The sequence below is a fragment of the Carassius carassius genome, chromosome 33 (genome assembly GCF_963082965.1).
Source record: "Carassius carassius chromosome 33, fCarCar2.1, whole genome shotgun sequence".
Classification (NCBI taxonomy): Eukaryota; Metazoa; Chordata; class Actinopteri; order Cypriniformes; family Cyprinidae; genus Carassius; species Carassius carassius.
The window spans coordinates 18193472-18207884 of NC_081787.1; the positions used below are offsets into that span (position 1 = coordinate 18193472).

At 37.5% G+C, this 14413-nt stretch overlaps 2 protein-coding genes across 2 annotated transcripts; one reads left to right on the forward strand and one right to left on the reverse strand.

Moving 5' to 3' along the window:
* The first annotated feature begins 1034 nt into the window (after window positions 1-1034).
* On the forward strand, window positions 1035-2654 carry LOC132114276 (N-acetyllactosaminide beta-1,3-N-acetylglucosaminyltransferase 2-like). Its single transcript, XM_059522388.1, has one exon. It carries the CDS (start codon window positions 1052-1054, stop codon window positions 2417-2419), a length of 1368 nt encoding a protein of 455 aa, XP_059378371.1. The 5' UTR covers window positions 1035-1051; the 3' UTR covers window positions 2420-2654.
* A 542-nt stretch (window positions 2655-3196) lies between these two features.
* Window positions 3197-5343, reverse strand: LOC132114277 (probable RNA-binding protein EIF1AD). Its single transcript, XM_059522389.1, has 5 exons — window positions 5191-5343; window positions 4737-4853; window positions 4529-4637; window positions 4318-4426; window positions 3197-3736 (listed from the first exon to the last, which is right to left on the reverse strand). The coding sequence occupies exons 2-5, from the start codon at window positions 4821-4823 to the stop codon at window positions 3472-3474; spliced, it is 570 nt and encodes a 189-aa protein (XP_059378372.1). The 5' UTR covers window positions 4824-4853; window positions 5191-5343; the 3' UTR covers window positions 3197-3471.
* Window positions 5344-14413: the final 9070 nt, after the last annotated feature.

The window sequence follows — 14413 nt, forward strand, 5'->3', positions numbered from 1 at the left end:
GTATTTAAGTAGTATGCAGGTTACTCCATTTTATGGTAAATAATTTTATATCAAGTCTTATGTAAATAAGATGCTTATGTATATAATATAATATGGACTTACAAAAATAATATTCCCTTACAAAAACGTACTATTCCATTTTAGTGGAGACTAGGGTTACCATAGGGAATTTGTAAAGATTTTTGTTGATGTCTGAATAATCTGCAATGCCTGCGTTGACATATATAGGGAAAAAAACATATTTAAAGGGATACTCCACCGTGTTTCCATATTAAACTATGTTTTTCCCTTAACTAAGACGAGTTGATACATACTTCTCTGGTCTCAGTGCGTGCACTCAATCGCTTTGGCGCGCGGTTACACTTTGAAAGCACTTAGCTTAGCCCATTCATTCAATATGGGCCAAGCAGAGAAGCTACCAAACACCTCCACGTTTTCCCTATTTAAATACAGTTACTCGCGTAGTGTAACTCGACCTAGGACGGTAACACAAAACAAAACGTTGCGCTTTTCTAAGAGTGTAAAATGGATAACTATATTGTATGGCGGAATACCATGGCAAGTGCTTGTAAGCACTTCGTCTTGGCGCAGTAATATCTTCACTCGTGAAGAATCCGAGAATCCTCTCACCGGCTCCCGCTCCCTCTAGTGAAGATATTACTGCGCCAAGACGAAGTGCTTACTTGCTATGGTATTCCGCCACACAATATAGTTATCCATTTTACACGCTTAGAAAAGCGCAACGTTTTGTTTTGTGTTACCGTCCTAGGTCGAGTTACACTACGCGAGTAACTGTATTTAAATAGGGAAAACGTGGAGGTGTTTGGTAGCTTCTCTGCTTGGCCCATATTGAATGAATGGGCTAAGCTAAGTGCTTTCAAAGTGTCACCGCGCGCCAAAGCGATTGAGTGCACGCACTGAGACGAGAGAGATATCTATCAACTCGTCTTAGGTAAGGGAAAAACATAGTTTAATATGAAAACACGGTGGAGTATCCCTTTAAATAAAATACTGATCTGTTTAACATTCTTAATCTTTCTTTCCTCAGTTTATGGCTTCCTGTCTGTGTCGATACCGCTGGCAGGTCTTGTTTTTCTGTTCACCGTGCATATTGCTGCTCCCAGTCTATATATATGTCTCAATTGCTTTGTCCTATGTCATGAAACATGGGGCACCTGGTGCACATGTTGTTCATTCTGTGCTGCCGACACACTTCACTGCCAGCGGTCTCAAACACTCCAGAGATCTGGCTCCTCATCCTGTCAAATCCTTCTGGAGAAACAAGCTAGATAGTAGCGCTCTGTGGAACATCATCCAGTTCAAGACGGATCTCCAGTATAACCCTATCCTAAAGCCTCATCTGGCTACAAAAGCATCCAGTGTTACTTACAACACAGAAACATCCAGAAGGACTGGGGTTGAATGTTCTCCAAATTATGAGATTAACAATATAATGCATGATTATGCTAATCTACCAATCCAGATGAAGAATTTTGTGACCACCATGCACTGTCGAGACTATCCGCTGCTCATAGATCCTTTAGATGTTTGTGATGCTCAAGCAAAGAAATGGGCACCAGTATTGCTCATGGCCATCAAAACTCAGACTGCAAACTTTGATAACAGGGAAGCCATAAGAAAAACTTGGGGGCGTTCAGGAAGAATAAAAACCAGAGGTGGACGGCAAAGGCTCGTTCGCAGGGTCTTCCTTCTGGGGAGCTCAAAAGACTTGCAAATTGAAGAGAAATTGCATTTGGAGAGTGAAAAGTATGGTGATATCATCCAGTGGGACTTTATGGACACCTTCTTCAACCTCACCCTGAAGGATGTGCTGTTCTGGGACTGGTTTGCAAGACGCTGCCCACATGCCCATTTCATTTTTAAGGGTGATGATGATGTATTTGTGAGGACACCTGCTGTCCTAGACTATCTACTGGCTGAAGCGGCAAACCAAAGCTTCTCAAATGGATCCAGGCAGGCAAATAAAATGGAGACGTTTGTTGTGGGGGACGTGATAAGCAATGCCGCACCTATACGCTCTAATAGAACAAAGTACTACATCCCAGAGAGTTTCTATAAAGGGCTGTACCCATCATACCCTGGTGGAGGAGGGGTGCTTTACTCTGGTTCTCTGGCACATAGGCTTTTAGAGGTGTCAAAGAGGGTTCATCTGTTCCCCATTGATGACGTCTACCTGGGTATGTGTCTTCAGAGACTGGGAGTTTACCCTATCCACCACCCTGCCTTCCTCACCTTTGACTTCCCCAAAGATGAGCCCAAGGAACCCTGTGCAAATCACACCATCCTGCTGGTGCACAAGCGAAGCCCAGCTGAGATGTTCCATCTTTGGACTGAAACGTCGACACCCAGCCCTGAATGCAGAAATGCAACGCTGAGAGTCAAACCTAGGCCTGACTGAGAGCCACAGACAAACTTTTTTTTTAAAGCAAGCTCTCATTCTTACTGAACACTTGAAAACTGATGTTATGCATTGCGAGGTATATTGCATAAATTTTAGTTTGGAATATTTTTGACTTTTATATGTTGACGCAATAACTGCCTAAAAGTTGTATAAACAGGGTTTCTGCAGGTTTTTTGATGGTAAATTTAAGACCTTATTTTAAGACCAAGTAAAGAAATTTAAGGAATTAATTGAAATGTCCATATGTTTTCAAAATCGAAGTCTAGGGAGCACACAGTGAGTTGTATTAGCGACATATGAACATTTAAAAATACAATTTTCAACTCTGCTCCCAAAAACTAGAGTATAATAGTCATAACTTTTATTTGTACGTTTTTCAGTTTGTCGTTTTAAGTATAAATGTCTAAAAATCGAAATCTCATCTTAAGTCATTTTGTTAGATTTGTCAGAAAAAAAAGACTTAATATCTTCATTATACATCAAAAGTAGAAGAATCTTGATTTAAGTATGTTTTGATATATTTGCATTGTTTCAAAAAAAAAAAAAAAAGACAACTGAGAAAGATAATTTTTGTAGGTGAATGCCACAACTTTATGTTTTTAAAACTTCGTTTCAGCTTATGAACTTTTTAAGGCCTTAATTTGTGGAAGGGTGAATTAAGACTTTTTAAGACCCACAGAAACTCTGATAAAGATAATAAAAATCCTTTCATGCTGACTTTGTCTTATGATTTTACTTCTGACTTCAGTGTGTTACTGTAATGAGTGTTGAATTAACTCAAACTTGTGGGAAAAACGTCAAGTGTACAAAAAGTTTATTACAACACCGTATTTACAAGAATTATAATATTCAATGTTTTTTTTAATGAAACAAAATGAGTTAGAGATTTGAAACAAATTAAACTTAGGCAGAAACTTCTGAAAGCCATCACAGAGAAATCATTCAATGCAATAATAGCTCAGTCTCAGGCACCAGTGTAGTTTGTCCAGGTTTTTAAGCGTCATAGAAAACTGTTCTTGGTCATGCTGTGGTGGAAGCATCTTCCAGTGTCATGCAGTTTTTAATGCTCTTCCTTCATCATCATCTTCCTCCTTTTCATCACCATTATTGTCACCCTCCTCGTCTTCATCAGTCTCTTCCTCACTCTCACTGTAGAGAACAGTGGCACGATTGGTGTTTACAAACAGATCACTGTCGTCATTCTCAGAGTCGCTGTCACCCTCTTCTTCCTCCTCCGTTTTTCTTTCACTTCTTTCTTTCAGTTTTTCCCCGTTCCTCTCACTGGATGCGCCATCCTCCTGGAATCCTTCTGGCCTGTGTGAAGTGTAAAAATATGGTTTACTATTAACATATTTCAGCTTTGTTTTCCTGAACACATGATAACAGGTATTTTAATGAAATAAAACCTTCAAAAATACTTAATTTCTGCTATTCCATCTATGCATGCTTATATTATCAGCTGCATTTTATTGCATTTAACATTGTGTTTTTTCCCACTTTTCTAGAAACTGCCCTGGCTACAATATATTTGTTGTTGACAACCTTTTACTGTTGAGTAATACATATCACATCAGGACTAGGTTCAAAGAGACCATTCATCCGAAAATGAAAATGCTGTCATTTACTCACCCTCCAAATTATATTTTAATAGTGTAATATTTTAAAGAGTGCTGGTAACCAAAACATTTCTGGTCCCCATTGACTTCCACAGTATTTTTTATTTTCCATACTATGGAAGTCTATGGGGACCATCAACTGTTTGGCAACAAATACGTTTTAAAATATCTTCTTTTGTGTTCAAAAGAGGAAAGAAATTCATACAGGTTTGGAACAACTTGATGGTATCACAATATTCAAATTAAATAATAATAATAAAAAAAACATAATGGCCTTACCAGACACCAATTTTTCTCAGGTACTGAATATGGTCCCTGTAAAGTATGAAGCTTATTTCTCCCTTCACCTTCCCTCCTTCTTTAATGGGATCAACAATGACAAAGTCTCCTAACAAACATAAAAGACCATGAAAACATTTTAGTGTCTTTAAGAACGTATAATAACTTGTTATATATATATATCTCTCTATGAAAGGTAAAACAAACTCACCTCGTTTGATCCAGATGTTCTTGCGGTATTTAGGAGGCATACTGACGAGGAAGCGCTCGCCGCTGCCAGTCACCGCTTCATGCAAGTTATTGCCATTACTTCCTAAGACCTGTGATGTGAAAAGGAGGCATATAATTATTAGTAGCTTGGTATAATGTGAATAATGAGTTCTCAAAGCATTAGAGGTCCCAAAACCTGGTGAATGTACCCTCATGATATGCTGGTCTTCAGTGGGTGCCACACAGTCCTCGAGAACTTCTTTGACTACGTGCTTGCGTTTGGTTGCCTTTGACATGATGGGATATAAAACTGGCGATTCTGTCACCTCGATAAAGAAAATATTTTGTTTGAGTTAAGAGGTGAGCATGCGGACTACAAAAAAATAAAGCCGCTCTCAGGGCAACACAGTTACGCTTTGCACCTTGCTAAAACACACATAACTGGAAACCCGAGGCGTGTATATCATAATCATTATAAATCCTATAATGTAGTATATTCAAATAAGCAAGTCATCTGACATGATTACGTAAATATTTTAAATAAATTTAAAAGCATGGCAGATAAACATGTGGCCTTCATGCTATGTTGGTCTGGACAAATAAAATCCTTCGACGTCTAAATTTATTTAAATTGTAAAAGCTCATATTTTCATAGTCACCTACCTATAAACCGTATATGAAACTAGTTGTACTCTGAGTTGATTTACTAATAGCATCGAGATTAATTACTGGCGTTTACTCGAGTCTTCTTCTTCACAGAAGTGTGGACTGTGAAGCGAAACGCGAGCGACGCAGCGGGTTTTAAAGATTACAAAATAAAAGCCACAAGAACACAGGTGAGGGTGAGCGCGATTTGTGTATAACGGCCTGTTAATGTATAAATTATTTGTGAAATCATTTATTTAATAATAATAATAATAATTATAGGATATATTTCACAGAGTTCTATTTTGCAGACCCTTTATTTTGAAATGTAATTATCACGGTTCACATTAATAAACATCCACAGCGAGCCAGGCTGATAAAACACTTTAAAATATTTGATGAGAGAACCAGATAGACATTAAAATAAAAGATGTGGAGATTAAAGCTGGCACGGAGAGACGAACAGCTCATCAGTAAGAGAAACTCCTGCAGAGTGTGGATGAGGAAGAGGAGGAGGATGAAGACTCCGAGGAGAGACTGGCTCCACCCCTCTGTCACCTGAAGAAATGCTCAAGGGCCAGTTGCATAAACTTAGCCTCTATTTTAAGAATGTGTCTTAAGATTTTGACCAACTAGCACTTATCAAAGGGCTAATCTGTCTTATTTAGGGTTCAGGTTAGATTAATTTATGATTTACTGTAACTGAATAAAAAATAAAAAATATGGCCAGTCTTAAAGAAAATTGGATGACTAACTTGTGATACTAGTCTACAACTTTTATGTAACCATCCCCAGGTGTATTTCTGTACTGTTTACTGGATGTATGGGGAAAGGAAGACTCTCATTCTCAGCAAATTACAAAGATTGCTCATATGTCGTGTGTGTGTTCACTGTGTGTTGTATGTATAATATCAGGTCAGAGAGATGATACATGGAGTCCAGTCTGGGGGAGAGGAGAAATCAGCTCGCCTTGCGTCTCTACCAAATGCACTAAGAAACCTAGAGAGCCAACTCACTTTCATTAAGTAGGACTTCAATGCCTACAGAGTTCACTTTATATTATTTACTGCACTTCATCGTCTTTTTTCTTCTCATTTGTTTTAAATTAATATATTTTTTAATTAAATTGTTTTATTGTTATTTTTATTTCTTAATCATCTTTTATGATTATTTTATGATTTTTTCACAATCCTTTTTACGTAAAGCACTTTGAATTACCATTGGGTATGAAATGTGCTATATAAATGAATTTGCATTGTGTTATTTTAGGAGGTCTACAAATTATATTTTATTGTGTTTATGTTTGTGTAAAAAAAAACATAATTCATCCCCAAATTTAACAGAAGAAAATGTACATTCCAAGATTCTTTTAGGAACAGAATTTTTTTATTATTGTTTTATTTTAGTATTATTTTTTTGCATTGTGCTTAATTGTGCTTCATAATTGAACAATTTCATGACATGTCACATTTGCGCATTTTTCATTGACATTGAACATAACAACTATATAGTCCTTATTAATTATCTTATATAGTAAATATAATATACTTATATATTATTTACTCTTATTTAATATTTACCTATTTTTATCGCATATATTTACTTATTTTAAATTCTAATAATATTTATGTTTTTATATTTTAATAAAAAAAAATGCAGAGCATAAGAAAATTTTTTCAAAAACATAAAATAAAGATAAGATACTGTATTTACTAATGCACTGCCTGTGTTTTTCTTCAGACCAGATAAAGGCATGCGCATGTTGATTGGACAGCTCAGCTCTCATAATGGCGCACTGTCTGCATGAGCTGTCTCACTCCACTCACCTCCCGCGCGTATGTCAGGCCTGTCTGCCTGTCGGACTGTACCTCCTCACTTACTTTTCCGGTCAGAGCACCAAGCTAATAGTCAGTGGGGTGTCACTTTGAAGTCAGTGTCAGAGGCATGCAATCGATCAGTCCTCATGAATTTGTTTCTTTTGTCTTTTCCTTTAGGAACTTTATACACTCTGGGAAATCTGTGTCCTGACAGTGCTGTGGTTAGAAGGGAATAGTTTCAGCACTATAATGGTATGTATTGTGTCTCTGAATGCATTCTTACTCAATCTTACTGAGTCTCAAAAAAAAATCTAAGTTATATATCATCCCAAATCAAAAGAAAGAGACAAGAAATTAAATTTTGCAAGAAGAATGAAATAATAATAAGATCTTTTTTTTCTTTTAGAAAATGTTTCTTTCTTTATTTTTCTTTCTTTTTAATCTGAGGTGGAATGTGACTTGGACATGTTCTTGAGATCATGAAATAGTCATTTTCTTTTTCTAGAATAAAAGATTTAAGACAAATAAAAAATTAAAATATGTCCTTTTATATTACTTGGACTGCTACACATTTCTTTATGAATCTGAAATATATAATATGACAAAAAAACAAAACAAAATTAAAACTTTAAAACACACCCTGAATCTAATAAATATATAATAGAATTGAAAGAAAACTCTTCATATTAACAAACTTAGGCTTTGCCTGTGCTCTTTCCATTTAAAATTAGAGCCACTGTATTTTAATCACGGTCCAAACAAAGATGCTGCATACATGCAGCATGAGCAGTTTTTTGTATCCAATTAAATTGTATAATTTCAAAATTTTAAGCAAATGCAGAATCTCAGGGTGCATCATTAAATCCCTACAAATATTAGGATATTTATCACAAATTTTTCATGGCTTCAGGAATATAGTCCTTCATGTGATCTCAGCGTTGACTCCAGATCCTGAGTCTGGTTATGGGCCAGCGATTGAGTGCACATGGTGTTTGCACTATTTAGTCAGCAGGTGTGGACTTTTCTCCTTACATAATAACTTACTGAACAATGACAAAAGTAATGGAGAGTTTTGCTAAAAACCTGTTTAGTGACTGTTCTTCCAGATGGCATGTATTCTCTTTTAATCTCTATCTGGAACAAAAAGAGGCTTTTCAAACATCAGTTGAATAGCTACATAATAATATTGTGGTCAGGCCGGCCCTGACCAATTTGCTGCCCTAGGCAAGATTTTACCTGGCGCCCCATGCATCACAGCCCATTTCACCCTGTCATTGTGTTCATGATTTAGCATATATATATATATATATATATATATATATATATATATATATATATATATATATATATATATATATATATATATATATATACACACACACACACACACACACACACACACATTAAAAGATGGACCAGCGAAACAGAGCAGGATTTACAATCTTGTTTTGACATCACAGACTGGAGCGTTTTTGAAGCTGCTTCCACCGATCTGGACGAACTCACAGAGACTGTAACATCCTATATTAGTTTCTGTGAGGATATATGCATTCCTACCAGGACTTATTTAACATTCAACAATGATAAGCCATGGTTTACAGTAAAACTCAGACACCTTCGTCAGGCCAAAGAGGATGCCTACAGAAATGGGGACAGGGTCTTGTACAATCAGGCCAGGAACGCACTGAACAAAGAGATTAGAGCGGCTAAAAAGACCTACGCTAAAAAGTTGGAAGACCAGTTTACTTCCAACGACGCCATCACAAACTACAAGACACCATCCCCTTGCACTGAGGCTAATCAACGACTTGCTAACGATCTGAATGAGTTTTATTGTAGATTTGAAACCCCCAACACCCACTCTGACCATCTCCCTACACAACCATTAACACCTCCTGCAATCCCCCTCTCCATACCTCCTGCTCTTCAAATCTGTGAAGATGATGTGCGCCAGGTCTTCAAGAAAAACAAAAGAAGAAAAGCACCAGGCCCAGATGGCGTTACACCAGCCTGTCTGAAAATCTGTGCTGACCAGCTGGCCCCCATCTTTTCACAGATCTTCAACAGATCTCTGGAGTTGGGTGAAGTGCCTTCCTGCTTCAAACGCTCCACCATAATCCCCATTCCAAAGAAACCCAAGATAACAGGACTTAACGACTACAGACCTGTGGCTCTAACGTCTGTCGTCATGAAGTTGTTTGAAAAACTGGTTCTGGCTTATCTGAAGGACATCACTGGACCCTTACTGGACCCCCTGCAGTTTGCGTACCGAGCAAACAGGTCCGTGGATGATGCAATCAACATGGCATTGCACTTCATCCTGCAACATCTGGACAAAACAGGGACTTATGTGAGGATCCTGTTTGTGGACTTTAGTTCGGCTTTCAACACCATAATCCCAACAACCCTCCAGACCAAACTGACCCAGCTCTCTGTTCCTAGCTCTATCTGTCAGTGGATCACCAGCTTTCTGACAGATAGGCAACAGTTAGTGAGACTGGGGAAATTCATGTCAAACAGCTGCTCCACCAACACTGGTGCCCCTCAGGGATGTGTTCTCTCCCCTCTGCTCTTCTCCCTGTACACCAACGACTGCACCTCTAAAGACCCCTCTGTCAAGCTCCTGAAGTTTGCAGATGACACTACAGTCATCGGCCTCATCCAGGACGGTGACGAGTCTGCTTACAGACAGGAGGTTGAGCAGCTGGCTGTCTGATGCAGTCTTAACAACCTGGAGCTGAACACGCTCAAAACAGTGGAGATGACTGCGGACTTTAGGAGAAACCCCCCTGCACTTTCCCCACTCACCATCATGAACAGCACTGTGGCTGCAGTGGAGTCATTCAGATTCCTGGGAACCACCATCTCTCAGGACCTGAAGTGGGACAATCACATTGGCTCCATTGTGAAAAAAGCCCAACAAAGGTTGTACTTCCTTCGCCAGCTGAGGAAGTTTAACCTGCCACAGGAGCTGCTGAAACAGTTCTACTCAGCCGTCATTGAGTCAGTCCTGTGTACTTCAATTACTGTCTGGTTTGGTTCAGCTACAAAATCAGATATCAGAAGACTACAGAGAACTGTTCGGGCTGCTGAAAGGATTATTGGTGCTCCCCTGCCCACCCTCCAAGAACTGTACACATCCAGAGTGAGGAAAAGGACTCAGAAAATCACTCTGGATCCCTCACATCCAAGTCACCCCATCTTTGAACTTTTGCCATCTGGCCGGCGCCTCAGAGCCGCAAATACAAGAACAGCAAGGCACAAGAATAGTTTCTTCCCCCAGGCAATCTACCTCATGAACAGTTAAATGTTTCCCACTTAAACTTATGCTTATGCAAAAATGTGCAATATCCTTATATTTATTTGTTACCCCTCCATCCTAGAACATTCCTGCATCCCACTCAATCCTATTCCATTATCATTTATAGCACAATTGTTTATACACTTATTTATTTGCCAATTTGTAAATCTCCTGTAAATTTTTTTTTTTTGTCTGTGTGTTGTTGTCTCTGTTTACTGGAAGCTTATGTCACTAAAACAAATTCCTTGTATGCGCAAGCATACTTGGCAATAAAGCTCTTTCTGATTCTGATTTCTGATTACAGCAGAACTGTTTCCAACACTCATAATAAATCATCATATTAGAATGATTTCTAAAGGATCATGTGATAGACCGGATGTCACATGTGACACTGAAGAATGGAGTAATGATGCTGAAAATTCAGCTTTGCATCACAGAAATAAATTATCATTTAAAGTATAATAAATTGAAAACAAATTATTTTAAATTGTAATAATATATCACAATATTACATTTTTTTCTGTATTTTTGATCAAATAAATGCAGGCTTGATGAGTAGAAGAAACTTCTTTCAAAAACATTAAAAATAGTAATGTTTCCAAACTTTTGGCCTGTACTGTATCCCCTGCACAACTGTAGAGTAAAACATTAATAAAAAAGTGATAATAAAAAATGCGTCTTAAAACTGACATGATTGTACAAAATCACAGTCTGGGGACTCAGAACTCAGAACAACTGCTAACATTAAGTTTAAGGTAAAAATAACTGCCATGAAATTATAGTATCTTACTCCTATGCAATAAATTGTTCATTCACTACATCTCTTTACCTCTGTCTTTATCCTCTTCTCTTCTTTTTGGCACTGTATCTATCGCAGACTATGCTCATTTATAATGTGTCATGTAAATTCGGCCTTCCGTCACAATCAGGAAACTTTCACCGTGTCTAGAACTGGCGCGAGCTGCCAGGCCCGTTTCTACGAGCTGCGTGTTTACAAAAGCAGTGCTGTCTACATTGGATGCGGCGTCAGTCACGCTACACAACAAATTACCAACAACTGATCGTGCGCGCGCTCTGTTTCTGACGCACTTCAAGCACTCGATGGGCGGGGGAAGATTGAAGAGCCGGACTTTTTTTTTTTTTTTTTTTTTGCTTTATTTGGTAATATTTCGAATTAATGGTTTTTAAATAGTAGCCTATTATAAAAAAAAATAAAAAAAAAACTTGTTCACTCATTCTGGCGCCCCTATGGATGAGTGGCGCCCTTAGCATTTGCCTATCCACCTGTTTGTCCGGCAACCAATGGGCGATTACCTACTTCCGCTTTCCGGTATTGTGTTTCCTGTTCAGCGGCTAACCTCTACGTGCTAAGTTGCTAGCGTTCGAACTTGATAACAAACTAAGTTGTTAGTGTCATAATATCAGAATAAGTTGTGTTTAAATGTTGTTAACATTGGCTCAGGTTCAACTTGTGCCGTTGTTGGCTGCCATAACAATTCAAGAAAATTGAATATTTTGTTGGAAACGTCTTGCTTCGAACATCAAAAACTTCGAAGAAATTGTCCGTGTCCATCGCCCTATGCTTTTTCGATTTAGTAATCAGATAAGAAATACTTTTGTTTTATTGCTAGTTTAATTTTCGGAAATAGCTAAATTTTTATTGCTTACAATATCACTCAAAAACTAAACATTTTTAGTGCCATATTACATTGTTTTTAAAGAAAACACAAAATGCAAAAACAACTTCAAACTACGGCATACATTAAACATACATAAATATTACTTTCAACGGATAGTTCACTTTAAAATGAAAATTCTGTCATTGTTTACTCACCCTCTAGTTGTTACAAACCTGTATGAATTTCTTTCTTTTGATGAATGTCAGTAACCAAACAGTTAACTGGAACCATTGACTTCCATAGAATTTTTTTTTCTTACTATGGAAGTCAATGGTTCCAGTTAACTGTTTGGTTACTGACATTCATCAAAAGAAGAAAAAATTCATACAGGTTTGTAACAACTAGAGGGTGAGTAAGTTGTGCAACTTAACTTTTAGAACTATAAGTGTTAACCTGAAACTGATCTGTATATAGGTCTAACAAAGCTTAATAATTAAGTGTTATCCATGTATATACAATATTTTTATATATAATATATATATATATATATATATAAAACATCAAATGAAATGATACAAAACCGTGAAATGAGATGATACAAAAACACTACAAAACATGTAAAGTGTATGTGAACATTTGTGTTGTACAGCATGTGAATATGTGCATTTTTTTAACATAACACAAACTTGTATTATACTGTATATATATATATATTAAACTACTTGTATATGGTTGGAATCACATTGCATATTTTTTCATAAAAAAATGTTTTTGCATGTTTTTGCTTAACACTGAACGAATGACAAAGACAGTAAGCGTGTTAGCATGAAAAGCAGTTTATTAAATTAAAAGTGTAAAAGTACATTTTGACAAGTGCTGTGCATATGTAGTTTTTTTATTTTTACCTTCCACAGAATAGCTGCTGCATGGCTACATGACTTCCCTAACCCGGCAATGCAAGAGCACCCGACTGTCTCAATGACTCCACTTTCCCTCAGCATTACCCATGCTGTATGTTTAGCATTATTGACACTCTGACTGGGCTCCACTGCTGCTTTCAAAAATATAAAGCCGCTGTGCTTCTTCAACAATACTGTACCTATTTTGTTACTGTGCTTTTGTAATTTCGCAATTCTTCGCCATCAACCCCTTCAGAAAACAAACGGTAATTCACAACGTCGATGTAGCTAACATCGGGCCATTGCTTCATGTCTAGCCACTCCGTCATAAGGGATGGATGAGGGACTGTTACGGTACTGTCGTCGCGACTAGTTAAAACATCCGTGGTGTGTATCCACCTCCGTTTTTTGTCCATTTGTGCTTCATCCATGGAGAAACACCGGCTGTTACAGCAAACAAGCGAGTAAGCTACAAGCTATCAAACGTACACAAGCTTCGAACCGGAAAAGGACAACTGGCTTCCGGTTCAAGTCCGCTATGAATCATGGGTAAATTCGCTAACCAGGAGAAAGGTGGATACCGCCTATGCCGCGGGCCGGCCCTGGTTGTGGTTTTGCAGTATTTGGGATAACTCGATGCTGATCGCTGATGGCGCCCTCTCTCAGTGCAGTGCTGTGTTGATAACACTAGGAGGCGATGTTGCTCAAGGAAACATTACAGCAAAACATTTTATACCCACATCACGTGCAAACTGCACATCTGGGTTAAGATGAGAGTAATTTTGAATTAGTGTGTTCACTGAATAGAAACTATTTATAGATGCCTATTTATAATTCAATTCAATTCAATTATTTATAATTCAGTTGTTAATGCTTTTAAAATCAATGCTTACTATTGGATTATTTTATGAAATTCACAAAAACACAGATTTTTTGTATTGTGGCATTTTTCCCTCTGATAATGACACTGAATATAATAACCATATTAATAATCTTCATTAATAAGCTTTATTATATATTATTCTTAAATATAAGACACCATGCGTGTGTGTGTGTGTGTGTGTGTGTGTATGTATGTATGTGATCTTTATTAATTATCTTTATGTATTATTAAGATAACATTAAGAATTAATTAAGAATTAAGAGATTAAGAATTAATCTCATAAATCTTTATTGGAATTGTGGAATAGATTGCTGATGCAGGGTCATAGTCTCTCATACCATAATATTAGAATTTAAGCTCTCAAACTGATCAAATTGCCCAGTTTATCAGCAGTATGATCATATGGTTTATTATATGACCCTCCCATCCTCTGAAAAACTGCTTTTACCTGCTTACCTCTGAACTGTGACTTTTGTTGCCTTGATAACCTGCTGGTCAGTGGAGGTGATGTAAAGCCAGTGGACACTCCTCTCCTTGCCGGGCTGTGTGTTTTCAGCAGGTTTACCTTCACCCTCATCCTGCTCTGTCCAGAGAGAGCCTGTGGGCCCTCAATAACCTCACTGGTGAGTAGGAAGTTAACATTCATGTTATAAAATTGATTAATCTCAGTTAAAACTCAAACTAAAACGAACTGGTGTTTATTGGCGCGAACAACATTCTCA